Source organism: Castor canadensis, chromosome 10 (assembly GCF_047511655.1).
Source record: "Castor canadensis chromosome 10, mCasCan1.hap1v2, whole genome shotgun sequence".
In the NCBI taxonomy this organism is placed as follows: domain Eukaryota; kingdom Metazoa; phylum Chordata; class Mammalia; order Rodentia; family Castoridae; genus Castor; species Castor canadensis.
The window spans coordinates 140855643-140874653 of record NC_133395.1 but is presented as its reverse complement, the minus strand read 5'-3'; the positions used below and the strand labels follow the sequence as shown (position 1 = coordinate 140874653).

Genomic DNA, 19011 nt, shown 5'->3' with positions numbered 1-19011 from the left:
TCGTCCTCGGGAGTCTTCGGAATATTCCCTAAGGCGTTGCCCCATAGCCAGTTCCCGCCACCTCCGAGGCCCGTCTTCAGTCCCGGGCCCTGTGGGCTTCCCGGAGCTGGGTCAGGTACGGATGCGTGGCCCTGAGGCACCCGGAACCGGAAAGGATGCAACTTCTAACTTTGTGGAGGAATCGTGGAGCAGGCAGCGGGGAGAAGTCAACTGGACACATCATGGGGAGTTTCGCTTCTAGCAGTCGCTGTGGCTAAGAGATTTAGCTCTGCAGCTGATTTACCTGTGTGTCCTATCCACAGCAGGACACGCCAGCCAGCAGGGCATGCCATGTGGCAATATCAAAGAATGGGATGTTTTGTCTTAATTTCCTTCCTTAGTGAGTGCAAGGCTTTGGGCAACCATGTCTTATTGTGGCCATCTCATCTTGTGGCATGCCACCCACAGCAAGTGGTGTTTGAGCCAGGCACCAGGGGCTCAAGCTTGTAATCCTAGCTAATCAGGAGGCAGAGACCAAGAGGACCACAGTTTGAAGCCAGCCGGGGCAGTTTGAGACCCTATCTTGAAAAAAAAACCCATCACGAAAAAGGTCTGGTTGAGTGGCTCAAGGTGTAGGCCCTGAGTTCAAACCCCAGTACTGCAAAAAAAAAAAAAAAACACGTTTTAATTGGAAAAGTTGCCAAGGTAGGGGAGGGATGAAAGCAACCCTCTACATCCCTGCACAGTTAAGCAGTGGGGTAGGCTTTAGTGACTTAAGTACTTGAGCCATGGTCCTGGCAAAGGACCTCAAAGCCTCTGAAATCCACAAAAAAAAAATAGCAGTGGACTCTTCTGGCAGTACAGCACACCGGTTGAAGACCATCTTTCCAGACAAATAGACCTGAGCTCACGCTCTTGCTCTTGTAACTTCCTAGCTGTGGGACTCTTAGGCAAGTTAATTTTCCTAAACCTCAGTATCTGGGGAGATAACCAGACTACTATTAACCTACCTCATAGGTATGTACAAATTATATGAAACCGTATATAACGGTACTTAATACAGCGCTGGAAGTGTGTCTCAAGTTGTAAAGCATCTGCCTTGCAAGCGCAAAGTCCTGAGCTCAAGCCCCAGTATCACCAAAGTAAATAAAGGTAGTACAGACCTAGTATAGGACCAGCAACTCAGTAAGTACACTGGAAATGGGAGCTTTCATCTTCACTGTTGTGTCTTATAATTAGCAGACACAGCAGTCATCAACCACTTGGGCCCTATTATATACCATCCCTGGGGCACAGAACTCCCTGGGAAACCCTTTGCCCTGGCAGAAGGCAAGAACAAAGAATTCTAAATAGACTTTATTTTCTAAGAATCAATATATTTTCTTCTTTTGAAATAAATACAAACCAGTTTGAAAGGTAGGGGGAGTCTATGGGAAAGAGAAGGGAAGTGAGGACAAGCCCCGGTCTTTTTTTTTTTTCTTTTCTTTTTTTTTTTTTTAGTACCAAATGACTCTGGCGCGACCCGGAAACGCAGTTACAAATGAGAATAATTTAAATTCTCCAATAATTACAGTACTTACAACAGCAGGGGAGGGGTCACCTAGTGCCCCTCTTCTGGGCTGAACAGACATCAATCCCACTGCTAAGCTGGGTAGATGCCTACTCACCTCACCACCTGCAGGGGCCTCAGGCCTCTAGGCAGTTATAGATTCTCCTGGCATGAGCAGGCAGAGGTGGTGGTTAGTGTCCTAACCTTAGCCTGCCACCTTGCCCTGCAATGCTATGAAGTCTCTGGAGCTCTTTCTGACCTGTGGGACCTCCCTTCTCCTTGAACTGAGTCACCATGGGCCCTTGGAGTGTTCTGTACAGTCCAGCTGCACTCAGGGCAGGAGGGACCTCCCCCACCCAGTTTCCCCTGAGACTGGCCCCAAGACCAGGAATGAGTCAGTGCAGAGACTGGTGCCACTCCAGGGCAGTGAGCAAAGGGAAGAAAAAAGGTCACAGGGCACTGTAGGTTGGGTTCTGCTGGGCAGTATCAGTCACTATCGCTGGTCTCACTGCTCTGCTCACCCTGCACCTTGCTGCGATGCTGCAGAGCCCTGTGGTAAGCGATCTGTACTGACTTGCGGATGTTAGACTTGCGGCCCTCCAGCATCTTCTCTTTGTCCAGATCCTGATTCACACCCAGAGGAACAAGCTTAGTCCTGGGTAGCCACTGCCTGTAGTACAAGGTGAAAATTAAATAAACCATCTCAGGGAGGACAACAAGCACCAGCCTTCCTCACTTGATTCACTGAAGAACATCTCCTGAATCCCTATACTGGCTGGACTCTATTGAGCACTAGGGTTACAAAGCCCAAGATACATAGTCCTGGCAAGGTTTGGTGGTACCCATCTGTAGTCTCAGCTAATCTGGTGCTGGGGGCTCATGCCTGTAATCCTAGCTGCTCTGGAGGCAGAGATCAGGAGGATCGTGGTTCAAAGCCAGCCTGGGCAAATACTTTGCAAAAGTCTATCTCAAAAATATCCAAAACAAAAAAAGGGATGTCAGAGTGGGGTTCAAACGGTAGAGTGCCTGCCTAGCAAGCATGAGGCCCTGAATTCAAACCTCAGTACTGATGGAAGAAAAAAAAAATGTAGTCTCAGCTACTTGCGAGATGCAAATAGGGAGGAATGTGGTTTGAAGACAACCTGGACAAAAAGTTAGCACTAACCCATTTCAACAAAACAAGCCAGGAATAATGGTACATGCCTATAATCCTTGCTACAAAGGAGGTATAGGTAAGAGGATTGCAGTTCAAGGCCGACCCTAGGAAAACTGCAAGACCCTATCTTAAAAAAAAAAATAAATAAAATAAAGCATAAAGCCTTGAGTTCAAACCCCAGTGCCACCAAAAAAAAAAAAACCTAAAGCAAAAAAAATGGACTGGGGATGTGGTTAAAGAGGTAGAGGCACTGACTTGGTTAGCAAGCTCTAGCCCTGAGTCCCTACAAACAAAACTAAGCCAAAAAAAAGATTGGGTCCCTGCTGTCAAGGAACTGTTCACGGTGATGAACAGCGCCTGGTCAACAGTTACACTAGGGGGAGGACTGGCAGAATGGCTTAAGGGGTAAAAAGTGCCTGCCTAACAAGAACCCTGAATTCAAACCCCAGTGCCGCCAAAACCCAAACAAACAAAAAACCTCACTAGATACTCAAGAGGGAGGATAGCGGTTTGAAGCCAGTCCAGGCAAATAGTTTTTGAGACTCTATCTAGAAAAAAGTCACAGAAAAGGGCTGATGGAGTGACTCAAGGTATAGGCCCCGAGTTCAAATCCCAGTACTACCAAAAACAAAACAAAACAGTACACTAGGGGGGGATAACCACAGGGTATTTATAGGTGCAAAAGGAGGAGTCCTGACTTAATTAGAAATAGGTATCCTGTCCCAGAGGCTCCAAGCAAAATTCACTGACACTGAGTATCATCTGCAGGCAATTAACGAAGAGTACATGTGAGTTTGACAGAACAGGGATTTAGAGCTTAAATGTTTATGCCTGCTTTATCCTCATCTTGTCACCATGGAGGAAGAGGTGAGAAAAATAAGTCAAGAAGCCATCTGAGTCTGGGTGGGGAGCCACCCCCGTATTTGTTAGAATCACCGATGGTCTTTTGGTTTCTAACAACGGCTGTTTGTCACTTACTGTTCACTCAGGCCTGTTAAGACTCATGGCCAACAAAATCTCTTTGTTAAAAGATGTGTTCTAAAGTTCCTCCTCCAGTGATCTATAATAGCCCAGTCTGTCTGTTGCTTGAGTTTCCTGGCAGTCGGCCCCTACACCACACAGGGTTTGCAACTGTGGTTATGACTCACACCAAATACACCCCTCCTTCCTTACCAGGTTCGTTTGTTATCAAAGAAGAGAACGAGGTAGAGATGCTCTCGGGCTTCCTGGGTCATCTGCTCCCCAAGTTTCAGCACCTCCAGTGGGGGCACAGGGATGGGAACCCCATGGTGGAACATACCTTCTCGGGGCATCTTTGGATCAATGATCTGAGGATGTAATATAAGCCCATTTTATTCACTTCATTTTCTCCCCAAAGCTTGCCCTATCCAAGAATTAGGAGACTATATCTGAAGTGGGGAGAGAAAAAAGTTATGCTATTAGGGTTGCAATGTTGATTTTTGGTTGCTTCCTGTGCTGAATTATTTCAGAGCCCAAAGGGACACGAGAAGGGAAAAGGAGAGATGAGGAACCTGACTAAGGAACCTCTATGGAGTACTCAAGCTGTACCTATCTTACCAATCTGCTAAGGAACCCTGTTCCACAGCTCAGCAGGGAGAAGGGAAAGTCTGGGCATGGAAAGGGAAGCAGAGGCTTACCAGAGCTGGGTATGACGGATACCCTCGGCATTTGGCCCACACGAGGTCCAGGGCGTCCAAGGGGGAGTCCTCATCCTCTGAAATCCAGCCAGTTCCCCGGCCCAGACTCTTCCTCACCACTTTACAGGAATGGGAGAAAGGGAGCGGATCAGCAGCTGGAGGGCTGGCAAGGCCCAGATATTGGGTCCCCAGCATTCCTGGCTTTGAGTGAGAGTACTTACTGCTGTGGCCCACGCCGCGGCCAGTGCCTACGGAGTAGGCCTCATTCTCAGTGCCTGAGGTATCTTCACTGCTGTCCTCTGGGAACGTACCCCGAGAGAAGGAGGGCTTGCCCCGGCCTTGCTTTGAGGGTGTTGTGCTGTGGATAACACAATGGGAATTCAATTCAAAGGAAGGGAAGAATGGGAGATGGCATGGTAGGTGTCCTCTCCTCTTTAAGCCTCCAAAGTTTCCTCTTTTGGAAAACAGGGACTATGAGGAATTCCAAACTCATACTCTCAGGGGCTAGAATGGAGCTCTAACTGATGGGAGCTGGATGAAGTAGCAGGAGGGGTGCATGCCCTGACTCAAGGCAAAACTGACCTATTTGCCAGATCCTTGGATTTTCAAAGAGAATACAGAGTTTAGGAATCTTATGTGGCCTATCTGGATTCACTTTTAAACACAACTTGCTGGCAAGACCAAGTATGTCTGCAGGCCAAATTCAGGCCACAGGCACCAGTTTCTTTTTTGCTCTAAACCAGCAGCTTAACCCAAGATGGTTCCCTCTGTTCCCTCATGCTGACACTCTGATCTGTGTTATTTCTTTTGCAGATACCCTGGGTCTGAACACCTTTAGGCTGAGATGGCTGCCATTCCCACTTCAACAGGGAAACCTGGGAAGGCCTGTGAGCTCTGGAAGGCATCCCCAGAAGCTGGCTTTGATCTGGAGGGCTGGTACCTGGTACGGTCTGAGGCGGCGCTGCTGCTGCTACTGCTGCTGGACTCCGAGTCTGAGCTGCTCCGGGGAAGGTTGCAGTCATTACGGTACACCAGGAAACTCTTCTTCACTGGCTGGTTTCCACTGCTGAAGCCATTGGCTGGTAAGTCTTGGTTGGTGAAGGGGGAGGAAGGAAGAAAACAGTCACGAAGATGTAAATCAGAGCCAACATGGGGGTAAGAGAGCTTGGGTTCTCCTTTTGGGCTGGAAAATTCCTCCAACCTTGGCCAGCAGAGCTAGCTCTGCGCAGTGTTTACCACAGTGCCACAGCTCTGTCCCACCCTTGCTTCCTTAGAAGCTACTGGATCTAGGACACAAATGTTTTAAAAGGGCAGGAGATCCCTGAGGAAGGTGAGAAGAGAAAAGGTGAAGTGATACAATGGAGGGGGCCCTGGATGACAATCTAGTTTGATCACAGATTTCTGGGCCTCACTTTTCCTAACTGAAAAATGAGGGGATGGAATTAAAAGGTTCCTAAGGGCCCTTCTAGCTCTATCTTTTATGGGAAAATGAAGGGATAGCTGAAAGTATGCTAGCAAGAATGGCAGCTTGCTCACTCTCTTGGGGGGCTGGGTGATGGTGAGGCTCACCCATTGGGGGATCTTCTGTGGACTTATCACTGTCGCTGTCTGAACTCGAACTGGGTCGGGGGCTCCTACCCCGCTTGCGCTGACGCAGGGAGCCCATGATGGGGAGCTGGGGGGGCCCCACAGGACTGCCTCCGTGGCTGGGGGTCATCTGGCTCTCCCGGTTTTTGGGGGGCCGGCCCGGCCTCTTGGGCGGTCCAGCTGTCTTCGGGTTCTTTTTGGAGAACAGAACTGAGGTTCTCCTGCCCACCTCATGTGCTGGGGTTGAGGACATGTTGGGACCCAGGCCTGGAGCAGAGAAAGAGAGAAGGAGAGTTGGTGAGGGGCCTGATGTGAGAATGGTAGCTACCCAGGGTCATGCCCTGGGTATACCGAGCTATTACTCCAGCTAGAGTTGGGGAGATATTGGGTGGAATGGAATTTGGAACAGTGACTCATACAAATAGCCAGAGAGGCAGCTAAGTGGCCCCTGATGGGGGAATGAGGGACAGAAGTGCAGCTAAATGTTCAGGAAGGACCTCTGCCCAGGGACAGCAGGGGCTGAGTGTATGCTGCAGAACCAAAGTCTGACTTGCTTTGGGGTCCACCTTGCTATGGGATTCAGACCTTTGCTTGTCTCCTGGCTGCTGCTCTCCTCTGCGGCACTGTCTGTCTGCCCGTCCTTGTCACAGGCTGCTGGATGGGGTGTCAGACTGCCCCGGCTGGAGGGGCCATGCCGCTCAGGCCCATCCCGTCCAGTCTCCCGCTGGTGGGCAAGCTTCCTCCGCAATGCTGTCATTTCTTTCTTGATCATTTTTGCACGCCGGGAGCGGCCCACACTCTGCTTGCTAGCATTGACTTCATCCAATCGCTCGAGTAACAGCTTCAGCTGCTCTTCTACTGGCAGGTGCTTCTGGTTCTCCAGCAGGACCAGCCGCTCTTCCTCAGCTGCTAGGAAGAGTTGAGGGGGAAATGTCAGACTCAGGGCAACCAACTAAGCCCCTTGAACCTGGGCAGGCGGCAAGAAACCCACTATTCCCCCTTGGCTTCTCACCAGGAATAGCTATAAAATAGCAGCACCAAGATGTAGAACAGCAGGCACTGCTGTCCATTCACCCAGTGTGGGGAGCATTCTTCGGGACCGCTTTCTGCCTACACTGCCTGCCTGCTCCCAGGAGGGGACTTCTAGAGAGCTCTCCATCCCTGGCATTGGCCTCTAGGTGTGTATATAATTTATCACCCACCATCTTCAGTGTGGCGTGGGGGCTCATCTCCAGGAAGGCTGTGGGGGATATGCATGCCCGTCTCAAAGTCAATGCCCATTTTTTCTGCCTGGCGCCGAGCCTGACGGAGTACAGCACCACCCTGCTCACGGAGTCGCACTGCTGCCCTGTAGAATATGGTATCCTTGGCGTTATACTTGAGGCAGTTGCTGACGATGAGGTTGAAGTCCTCCTCAAAATCATCAAAGTTCAGGTAGCGGTAAGCCTCCAAGTTCTGCTTCATGGTGAAAAAGTCCATGGGCTTTTTGATGTGGTCTAGGTAGTCAGGTACCTGGGAGAACAGGGTAGGTGCATCTAAATGGGGATATGCTCTCATTCCCTTGAACCCTGCTCCTAACAACCCTCCCCCTGAAATGCATCCAGCAACCTCCTCCCACCAGGCAGAGGTAGGCATGTAGCACAGGGGAAAGGAAAGTTGGATTCTATTCCTAACTTTGCAAGTCACAAAGGCCTTCTTTTCCTCTCCTGAAAAATGATAATGAAAATTCAACAAATTTACCTCCTGGAACCATGGGAAGGTTCAGTAAAAAAATGGCCAGGAGACTCCTTTAGAAATAACACCAACTTGCATTCCTAATGCTTTTTCTTACTTATTATTAAAACTTATAAAGAGGCTGCTGCCTTAGCCCTCTCATTTTATACCTTTCAGAGAGAAGAGCCTGCCGGTCAGGACCTAGAGCTTCAGAGCTGGTTCTTTAGGTACTAAGCCTTCTAAAGTCTCCATTCTAGGATTTAGCACACAAAGTGTATTCCTGCCCTGAGATTATTCATTTGGCAGACTCAGTCCCTGCCTCTGGGGAAGGAGTGCAGATTGCCTCCCATTCTGGGCCTTTGGGGTGGGAGAGGGACAAGACACAGTCCAGACGATACATGTGGCTCCAGTTCATCCTGCCCAGAGCCACCAGACCCTCTTTTCAAGGTCCCCACCTAGTCCCTGGCCCAGACCTGCAGGAGGGGTCCAACTGGGAGAAGAACAGAAAGAAGGTGGAGTGAGGGGAAGGGATTCTTACTTCGTCCAATTCGGTTACCTCAGACAGAGGGACCGGCTCGCTGAAGATGTTGCCTGTGTCCTTCTCTTGGAGCTGCTCCAAGGTTTTGCGAAGCAGGATGAGGAAAGGGGTCAGCTGCATCTCCATGGCGATCTGTTGGACCTTGATCTAACATACAAAAAGGCCTGGTTAGCTAGGCCAGCCCAGTCCCTAGGCAGAAAGGAGATGGTTCCAGCTGTCTTGGGAACTCACTTTTCTTTCCACTCTCACACCTGGGGGTGCTCATCCAGGTCTGTCTACCTTCTGTAAGGCCTCATGTAGCAAAACTCCTCAGCTATTTGGCCTCCCCTTCCTTCAGCTCCAAGCCTGGGCAGCATGGGTCATGTACGTTAAGATTCTATATATACTCTCCAGTGACATTCTGCTTCCCTTAGGCCTGGGAGCGCCAGGACATCTGACCCCAGCATGGACATACACTGTCCTTCCTCCCAGGTCTGTGCTCTGCTCTGAAACCAGGGCTAGCACAGCACTCACCGTCTCCCTCTTTAGTTTCTCCCGCTTGCGGATCAGCTCCACCAGCAGCCGAGCCCGCTCCAGGTCATGCCGGAGCCGCTGCCAGGACTTGAGTTGTTCTTTGAGGGCCCAGTTCTTATCCTCAGAATCTCTCTGTAGAGGCAAAAGTGGGATGAGGAAATGGTAAGATAGACAGAGGAAAGACCAGGGAACAGGAGTACCCAGGGAACTTGGGTCAAGGCAGGTCAAGGAAAAGGAGGGAGCACAGTAATTTATTAGTAGCTCCTCAACCTGTGTGTGTCCAGGGTCTGGCAAAGAGTAAATGTTCAGTATGTGTTTGATGAATGAATGAATAAATGGAACACAAAAGGAATAATGCCTTTCCATCAAGCTGATAAACATGCTAAACCTGGTTTATGGACTAGCTTAAAAGAGGAAACTTCATAAGCCCTCTGACACTGTAAGCTACAGCTGCAAATCTTGGTCCTTGTCCTTTGACACTAGTTCCCACAGCCCACAGGGAATTAGACACGGTACCCCAACTTGGTCACAGTTCCTCTGAGACTGGAGATGTGTCTGCAGTCGGCGTAGCAGTGGAACTCCATTCCGTGACTGTCGCTTCAGTGTCCAGTAGCTGTGTAGCCTCTGCATGAACTGGCTCTTCCTCTGGATGGTCAGGCGGTTGGTGATTTTACTAAGCCTGGGAGCCAGGGAACAAAGAGAATAACCTGTTGGGTCCTGATTCTCTTAAGCAGAACAGGGGTCTTTGGCCAGTGAGAGTTCCTGAATGGGGATGAATGGGAGATACAACTCTTATGAAAAAGGCCTGGGACTTTGGGCTTAAGGCAAAGAATAATGAATGTTGCCATCAAGGCACCACAGCAGACAGAAACCAAGCTGTCAGCATGAAGTCAGACCCTTAACTCTATACACTGGTGGGTTAGGCAGTTCTACCTGTAAGACTGTTCTAGTCATTGTAACCCAGGGCACTATCTGACCTTATTTCAAGTGAAGATAAATTACCACTACAATAGAATCAACTCAATAGCACAAGAGAGTTACAAATTACATGACCAGCAATTTACACTCCACAACTTTTTTTTTTTGGTGGGAATGGAGTTTGAACTCAGGGCTTCATGCTTACAAAATAGCCACTCTCCTGTGTGACTTGCACCTCCGGCCCCCACAACTTTGTTGTTGTTTTTGGTGCAGGGGATTGTATATGCTAAAGATTGGTCTACCACTGGACTATACCCCAACTTAACTTCTTTTTCTTTTGCGGTATTGGGGTTTGAACTCAGAGTTTACACCTTAAGCCAGTCCACCAGTCCTGTTTTGTAATGGGTTTTTTTCAAGATAGAGTCTCAGGAAGTATTTGCCCAGGCTGGCTTCAAACCTTGATCCTCCTGAGTAGCTAGGATTATAGGTGTGACCCACTGGCACCCAGCACTCAACTTCTTGAGCCTTTTCTTCTCCACTTTTCATTGATTCTTTCTTCATGGTCAGACTTTTTTTTTTTCATTGTGGCTGTTTCATTTTCTCTCTTTCTAACTTTATAAACCACATCATTGCCAGGCACCACCGGCTCACTCTTGTAATCTTAGCTACTCAGGAGGCAAGAGATCAAGATTGCAGTTCCAGCCCGGGCAATTAGTTTGGGAGCCCTTATCTCGAAAATACCCAACACAAAACAGGGCTGGCAAAGTGTCATAAGTAGTAGAGTACCTGCCTAGCACATGTGAGGACCTGAGTTCAAACCCCAGTACTGCCAAAACAACCAAAAAATACCATCAAAACGAAGGATAGTTTAAAACACCTGTTAGGTCTGCCAGATAAAGGTTCAAGTTTCTGGCTCCTGATGTAAGGTGACTTACTTAAGATAACCTCTTTTGAGAGGGTTGGGGCAGGGGGGGAGAAATGAACCAAGCCTTGTATGCACATATGAATAATAAAAGAAAAAGGAAAAAAAAAAAAAAAGATAACCTCTTTTGAATGTATTTCATTTTTTACTTTTACATGGTTCCTGGCGGGAAGAAGACTACCCAGCCCTGCCAGTCCATTCAGGGGCCTATCTGTTTCTCTCCAGAGGGATTCTTCCCTCTGTACCTGTCCAACTGCTCTCCACTTACCTGTGTGGTGGGATGCAAGGCACTGACACCACAGGTGCTGCTGCTCGCTTCTCTGCTAAGATCTTTCGTGCCTTCTTCATCTTGATCCGGGACTTGGCTTTGGCCTTCTTGACCTTCTCTGAGCTCCAACCCTTACCCTCATCCTCCTCTTCATCTTCCTCCTCCTCACCCTCGCTGTGGGATAGGGCAGGCAGGCGGCGTGCAGAACCTGGGGGTGTGTGGATGTCGCAGTAGGCCGTCTTGCGGACGCTGAAGGAGGTGCCATTGGCACCTGTCTCCCGCACAGGTTCCATCTTCATGTAAAGGCCAGCCTGTTGGGCGCATGTCACATGAAAGGCTGTGTAGCAGTTGGCCTTGTGGCACTGGATGCAGGCCCCTGAGCCCCGCTGTTTGCAAATGTAGCAGGTAAGCTTCCAGCGGGCTGGTGGGATGTGCTCGATGCTGTCGATAGGCTCTAGGAAGACTGTGTTGGCGAAACAGACCTCTGGTATCCACAGGGCACACACCACGTGGGCCCAGCGTCCATCATCTGTCTGCTTGAAGGCACCACCCTTATTGGGGCATAGAGCACAGTCCACAGCACGGGAAGGTGACTGTAGGCAACGGCGGCACAGCCACTGGCCCTCAGGGATATAGGGGACACCGTAGCACTCCTGGTGCACGGCCAGGTTGCACATGTCACAGAAGAGGATGACATTGCTGTTCTGGCACTCACCATCATTACAGATACAGCAGACAGCATCTTCATCCACTAGTGCATTGGGGTCACCTTTATTGTGACTCTCAAAGTAGGATTCCTTTTCCAGCCGGTCCATAAGGTACTCAAAGATCTCCTGTGGGATGGGACTCACACCCTCTGTCTTCCGCCGCTCGTTCATGATATCCAGCCAGATGTAGTCCTCCTCGTCCATGTCATACTCTACTTCCTCATCCAGTTCCTCAGCAGACTTCTCGATGTACCTGCAGTACACACCAACAGCTCAGCACCACCAGGCTGAGAATTCCCTCCATAGCAGACAATGAGTACTATGTGCCGCCAAGCACTCACGCTCTGCCTGTGACCTTACGTGTATTGTCTCACTCACCCTCACCTTAATCTGAGATTCTACGGATACTATGAGCATTCCTGTCTCGCAGAAAAGAAGATCTAAAGCTGGGGGAAGTTAATGCACCACGTGGCAAAGTAGTAGAGCTAGAGCGTGAACGCAGGCCTCTCTGAACTTGCGTCCTAGCTGCTGCATGACACTGACTCCTTCGGGACGCAGCGGCTCAGTGAGACTTCTAAAGGCCAGAAGGGGGTGGCTGAGGCCCAATGTGGTGGTCTGGACGGTGCAAAGCGTAGGGGAAGGAAGATCCTTGGGGATCATTGGTAATATCAATAATATCATATCATTAATATGATAATTAATTATAGGTAAGTTGTTTAGCACCAGCTGACAGGGCCTTCATTAGAGCTGCCATGAGTTTTTTCTCAGCTAGAGCCAGTATCAGCTCAGGGTTCTCTCATACTCCAGGTACTATGTTCTTTGGATAGCCTTGGGAGATAGCAAACATATGCTAAGATCCACTGAGCATTTACTATGAGCCAGGCATTAAGCTATGGGATCACATTTCTTCTTACCACAGCCACAATGTCAGTATTTTCGGGGGAATGGGCAGTTCTGGGTGTTGAACTGAGGGCCTCATGCTTGCTAAACAGGCACTCTACCACTTGCGCCACTCCACCAGCCCAAATGTTAACTTTATTATTACCTAACCCACCTTGCCTTGTAATATGGTTGTTTACATGTCTAATTACAGAATAGAGGCCAGGAGCTTGTCTGACTCACTACATAGTAAGAGGTGTTCAAAGCTGTGCATTTGAAAGGCAGGGAGGAGAGAGATTAAAATTCTCTGTAGAAAGCACCTTCCTCCTTAGCCCTTCACCTCCTCTCAAGGGTGAATACAACCTGTACATTTTGAACAAGAGTATGACTTGGGGCTGGTGTGAACCATCTGGATTCATCCAGGAATTGAACCAGCTCTCTTGAACACCAGGTTTCACCCTTTCCTTTGCCATGACACACATGACATTGTATGACAATGCCTAACACACTCCCACAAGCTCCCAGATTACAGGATATATGACAGATAAGGTAGACTGCTGTCATGGACAATTCCCGGTACACCAGCTGACATGCCACCCTCTACGTCCCCCTCAAGGAAGCATATCAGAAGGCAACCAATAGAAAGTGATGTTATTGGAGAGATAACCTCAAATCTTCTCAAGTTTACATAAAAAGGTAAATCATTTCCAAAACTTGGGGAAATTTGCTAGCAGTGGTAATTATATACAACATCTCTCCCAACTCACTGTAATGTACAGCTGAGAACTACTCCCCTAGAGTACAGATCTGATCCCCAGGAGGCAAGAGTGAGTCTGAGTAGGACAGTGGGGATGTGGGTGGGGGAGCTGATTATGTTGGCTATATTGTCTGTCAGAGCAGAGAGTGGTCAAGAGCCATTAAAAGGGAATGGAGGCCCAGAGAGGGGTCCATGTTTTGGAGGTGAGCATGAGTATGGCAGTCAAGTGCTAACAGAAGAGAGACAGTGGAACACTAGAAAGGGCTGAACTGGGCTGAACAGATGATGAAAGAACAGAGAGAAAGAGGAAGACTGAAACCTGAACAGGGGAGAGAGCAAAGTGATATACTCTATCACTGTGTTCCCAAAGATTTACTTTTAAAGAACTGAGATTTACTGTAACATCATGTGGATTGCACTTTTGGTAAAAAGTGCTTTTCACATAAGAACTTCTATGACAAATCCTCTTCAGAGGTCAGGTCTTCCGATCAGGTGACAACAAAAAGTGTTCCTTAACTAAATCATCAGAATGCCCTACTGGTCTTGGAGGCCAATGCTCTAAAAAGGCTTAACTTAACACTTGGTTTCTCCATCATCCTTTGGCTAGGATTTCTGCTTGCAGTTTCACTACTACACTGCCCTCCCCACTTTTACTTCACGTTAAAGGAATGTAGCCTTACTATGCCTGAGATTTCAATAGAAGCCACTGTGACTCCCTCTTAGAAGGAATGTGGTACAAAGCCATTGGAGAAGTACAGAATACAGACACTGGAACTGATGCTTAAGCATGCTAAAGGACAACAGTAATAGAATAGCGGGAAAATGACCTCTACAGATTTATGAGCTGCTTTTAGGACGTTATAAAATCAGTGACTACTGATTTCACAGGAATATTGTACCTGCTCTGCAGATGGGGTCTCTAGAACACCAGAAGCTGGCTGTGTTCCCCAAGGTCACATAGTGAGGGAGTGGTCAGGAATCAAAAACAAGATCTTTGGGTACAGTGAAAAAAGTGCAGCTTTGGAGTCAGAGGGGACTGGGTTTGAGTCCAGCTCAGCTATCTACTGGCATGTGACTTTCGACAGGTCTGGCACACTTTCTGGACCATGGCTTCCTCATCTGTGAAATGAGAACAATACTTACCTGAGAGAATTGTGAGAATAAAATAAGGGAGTTACTGAAAAGCACTGAATGCAGGTTCTAACGCGTGGCAGTGCAGGCTGAGTGCCATGATCAGCAGAGGGATAGTTCACTTCACTGTCCCGGCAAATCAGTGTTCTGCTGTCCTTTATCCCTGCCACTTCTCCTATCTACCTGTCACCTCTCTCCAGCTTTAGGGCACTGCTTAACAAGTTCTCCAGAAGTGGGAGGTAGAGGTGGCCTTACCGGTAATAAGAAGTGGGCCGGGGCGGGGCGTCAGGGGTGTCCTGCTCCAGCTCGCGGTATACCACCTCTGGCAGCTTGGGAGCAGCACTGGCAGGAGCACTGTGGTGGTGGTGGTGGTTGGAGTCCTTGCGCTTCTCCTTGCTCTTATGCTTGCCTGACTTGGGTGTAGCTGCAGGTGTCTCTGTGTTCTCCTTGTTGCTGCCATTCTCAGGGACCTCCTCAGGGGCTTCCTCATCCTCTGACACCACATCCAGGTTGTCAAAGATGCTTATGCGGTGGACACGGCCGTGCAGGTCCACCTCTACCATGCGCTGGGCCTGTGCGTAGCTCATCACCTCGCGGCCGGGTGACTGGGATACCTCAGAGGGGCTGGGTGACTGTTTGTTGGCTGGGCGTGACTGGCGTCCCTTCTTCTTGTGCTTGCGGAGTGGAGTCTGCTGTGGGGGCGGCGGGTTGTCGTGGTCATAGTGGTACAGGTGGTACTCAATACCACTGTAACTTTTATAAACCTTGCGGCAGGTTTCCACAGGGCACTCGTATGGTGGCTTAGTTGCCCGTAAGTTGTGGCAGAAAGTCTTCACATCAAAGTCCACCCCCATGCTGTCACATCTGAAATATACAGATCAGTTAGCATAGGCCTGGGAGAATTTCTGGTCACCTGTACCAGAGGTACCACTCTCTCTAGTCTTCCTTCTCCCCAAGGGTCACCAGCTCCTGACCAGCCCACCTTTGAATCACCTCCAAGTGCTATCTCTTCCACCAATACTTTGGTCCGGGCCCTTATAAACTCTTGCCTGGTCATCCTGTCCTGTGTCTCAACTCCTTTAGACCAATCTCACGTAATGGGACTACAGTGATCTTTCTACCAAGTAGCAATGACCACACCAAACTCTTAATAGTCTCTTAATAAACCCCCGTTTCTTCAGAATAATGTCCAAGTTCTCTACAAATGACACCACTATCACTGTCTGATCCTAGTCTTTCCCTAGATTCGTACAGCTTTTTTTTATCTACACAAAGCAGCTATGATTCCTTCAGTGTCACACCCTCTCAAGATAACAAGCTAAACTCTATTATTGCCTCCCTCCTTTGATTGATGGGCTCTTATTCATTTTTCAGAACTCAGCTCAAGTAACACTTCTGTTATAACTTCTTTGACTCTCCCAAGGAGAGCTGTGTTTCCATAGCATTCTAGTCTTGCCACACCAGAAGTTCATCTGTTCCCACTAGACTGAGAGCTGGGCAATAGACACCAGAGCCTATCCACTTCTATATTCCCAGAATCTAGCATGCATTGGACACTCAATTTTTAGGCAAATGAATAAAAAACCTGTTGAATGGAGTTGAGAGGGACAGAAGGATGAAGGCAAATACTAGGCAAGACAGAAGCTTTAACCAGTGGTCAGTGATTTACTCCTGGACTCCAACAACAATCACTGCATCACTGCATTATAGAATTAGTTTATTTCTGAGGTTTTTTTTCTGGGGACCTTCACAGTGGGGCTGGAACTAAGTAGGGGAGTTGTACTGTGGAAGGAAAGGGAAGACTGAGGTCATTTACTTGGGAACAGTGGCATGCATTAGAGTTTCTCATTCACCCATTCCTTCAACATTAACTGAGGGCCTAACCAAGGCCAGGCCCTAAGGGTACAAGCAAGAACATGACAAATCTAGGCAGGACCAGCTCCATGCAGGTTCTCCAGGGCTGGCCCTTCCCCCACTCCAATGTTCCTGGATGAGTAGAGACAGCAGATGGCACCTAACCCCAGGACTCTTAGCTTGGTCAGAGACTGGCCCAATTTCTCTTGGCCTAGTTGAGTTCAACAATTCAGCTAGGAGCTAGGCATCATCCCAGGCAAAGCTATCCTGAGCTCCCTGACAAACACTAAGCCCTCTTAACCTCTCTCCTCTCCTCCTGAAGTGTAACCAGGTAAGTGAGCTGCTCCAATTCTTCTGTCAACGGCCCTTGACTTTCACATAGGTAAAGCTACACGTTCAATTCCAACTCGCTTCTACTTCCTATCAGAAGCTGTGTCTTTAAACACAAACCAACAAGAGGAACAAACAAGCTCTCCTCCTTCCATGTGGGGTCCCAGGTGAACGCTGAAACTCTGGCACAGGGCCCCCGGCAATGTCCCGCTGGGACTCGTCGCAGAGGCACAAGGGTGAGAGCTTAAGATCTGAAAGCCCTCGGGGAGTGCCCAGGGTATGGCGGTTACATTTGCCCGCCCAACCTTAGCTCCAGAGCTCCAGGGGCTGGAGGAAGTAGGGGGCGGGGGCGGAGGGACCAAGCCAAACACTGCGGTGTCCGCAGCCCTGTCTCCCGGATGAGGCACCGCTTCCCCTTTGTCAAAGTGTAACAAGTTAAACAAGGCTCCCCTCCTGCCACTGGCCCAGGCAGCCCCGAAGACTAATACACTGTTGCCGGAACCGGGAATGCCGGTTGCAAGCGAATGCACTGTCAGTTCTCCCAGGTAGAGTGGCCCGAGGGGCACCGGGGCCCGCAGCTCAATAAGCGCACCGCAAAGGCAGCCTACCCCTTTCCCGCTGGTCCTCCCGCCCTGGTCCGAGGCCCGCACTTACCGGCCACCTCCAGTCGGGTCTCATCGCCGGGGGCGCCCGCCGGGGCTCCGCCGGGAGGCCGGCGGGGAAAGACGGGCCGGGAAGGGGGGAGCCCCGCTCCGGAGACCGTAGAGCTCGCCACCCCGGCCCCCTGCCGCCCCCCGCTCTTGTCCCGGCTCCCCGGGATTCCCGCGCTGACCCCTGCCGCTCCCGGTCCCGCCGGCGCCCCAGTGTCTCAACTCCGTCGGCCGCCGCGCGTTTGGCTAGCCTCTAGGCTGCCTGGCCTGGGAACCCGGCGCCGCCGAAACAATGGGGGCTCCCAGAGGCAGCGCAAGGACAGCGGCGGCGGAGACCGTGGCGGCAAAGGCAGTGGCAGCGGCGGCGGCAGCAGCGGCAGCGACGGCGTCGGCGCAAGTAAACGCGACGTCGCGGCGCTGCCGAACCGCACTTTCGCCACGAAACCCCTCCCGCCCGCTGAGTCTCGAGAGGTCATTCTCTGGGACTTGGAGAGATCCATGGACACACCAAAGAGCTCGTCTACCACCTCCATCTTAGAGTTGAGTTTCTGGAGACTGAAGCAGCAATACTTGGGATCTGGGGTCCTCGGGCCGTTTGTGGCGAATCTGCGAACACGGACGGTGAGCGCAGGGCTAAGCGTGAGGAGCCCGCCCTTCTCCCCTCCCCCTCTGACCCCTCCCTCCCGCTCCCTCCCTCCTGCTGGCGGCCGCGGCTGCTGTAGGGACCCGGCCTTGGTCTCGGAGGAAAGCGGCGGGGCGGGGCAGGAGCCATGGGGCGGGGCTAGGGGCAGGGCCTGGAGTCAGAGGAAAGCGGGCTGCAGCCTGAGCGGGCCGGGAGTGATGGTTAGGGCGGGGCGGGGATGGAAGAAGAGATCAGCGCATGGGGCGGGGCTTGCGGGGAAGGGGCGGGGCTGTTTGTAAAGCAGGGCCCTGGCTGGAGAATGTGGGCTGGGGAATAGCGGCGTAAAGAGTAAGCTAAACCGAAGAATGGGCCTCAAGAAAGAAAGGGCGGAGCTTTGGGTTGCCCTGGTAGGTGGAGCTGGACCAAGCATAAAGGATACAGCTGGGAAAAACGACGCGAGGCTGGAGGGAAAGGGCGGGGCTTGGGAAAGGTAAAGGGACCTGGCTGGAGGGAAAAGTCTGGACTGGTTAGGGATAAGGGGCCGTCAGTGAAGAGAAAGAGCCAGGGGGAAGGTATGGATCTGAAGGAGAGGGCCGAGTTTGAGAAGTACTGGCGGGTGTGAAAGACCTTGTACGCATGGCAATGTGGGATTGCCATGGGATTCAGGTGTTGGGATACCTGTGGGCAGAAAGGTTATGGGTTTTTGGTTGAAAGGTGGTGTCAAAAACACACAGAGCCGATGTCATGTGACCATGCTACTTTACAGCTATGTTAACGTGAGCAAGTTAAATTCTTCCTCACGTTCCTTATGGGTAAGACGGAGCTCAAAAAACGATTGTCAGTTCTTAAGGGTTTCCAGATGGATGTCCGGGAGATATCCTTGTTAAATAATCCTTAAACAGTTTTGTCAATAAAGGGGAGTGTGACAGGGTTTTCCAAGGTCCTGGAGCATCTGAAAGTTTTATCTTAATGCACACTTTGCATTTAACACCCTAAAGTGCATATGCTTGCATACACATCCCAGTAAAATTGACGCTCCAGGAAATGTTGTTGGGGTGTGAAGTCGTACTCATAAGTCCTCCTAACAAGGGCTGGGGGAGTGGCTCAAATAATAGAGCACCTGCTTAACAAGCAGGAGGCCCTGAGTTCAAACCTCAGTACTGCCAAAAAGAGAAGTTCTCCTAATGAAATGACTTACTGTCTTTGATCCTTTGTTCATTATAAAATGTGGATAGTATATAGTACCTCTCCTCCCAGAGTTATTGTGAGGATTAAAACAG

General features: G+C 50.1%; 1 protein-coding gene and 1 long non-coding RNA gene across 12 annotated transcripts; one reads left to right on the top strand and one right to left on the bottom strand.

The window, feature by feature from the left end:
- Positions 1 to 7: 7 nt before the first annotated feature.
- LOC141411540 (uncharacterized) lies at positions 8 to 7387 on the top strand. The gene is made up of 2 exons (XR_012436376.1): positions 8 to 115; positions 5156 to 7387. It is a non-coding gene; the product is annotated as an uncharacterized lncRNA (long non-coding RNA).
- Positions 1320 to 17507, bottom strand: Brpf1 (bromodomain and PHD finger containing 1). Of its 11 annotated transcripts, none has more exons than XM_074044352.1 (14): positions 17114 to 17507; positions 14531 to 15139; positions 10802 to 11761; positions 9210 to 9372; positions 8694 to 8825; positions 8181 to 8327; positions 7132 to 7441; positions 6515 to 6838; positions 5912 to 6196; positions 5283 to 5430; positions 4564 to 4700; positions 4343 to 4461; positions 3858 to 4012; positions 1320 to 2198 (listed from the first exon to the last, which is right to left on the bottom strand). In XM_074044352.1, exons 2-14 carry the CDS (start codon positions 15127 to 15129, stop codon positions 2015 to 2017), a joined length of 3663 nt encoding a protein of 1220 aa, XP_073900453.1. In that variant the 5' UTR covers positions 15130 to 15139; positions 17114 to 17507; the 3' UTR covers positions 1320 to 2014. The 11 variants fall into 11 exon arrangements, with proteins under 11 accessions (XP_073900453.1, XP_020020179.1, XP_073900454.1 ...); XM_020164590.2 differs by having other exon boundaries at positions 6515 to 6835; XM_074044353.1 differs by having other exon boundaries at positions 8199 to 8327.
- Positions 17508 to 19011: the final 1504 nt, after the last annotated feature.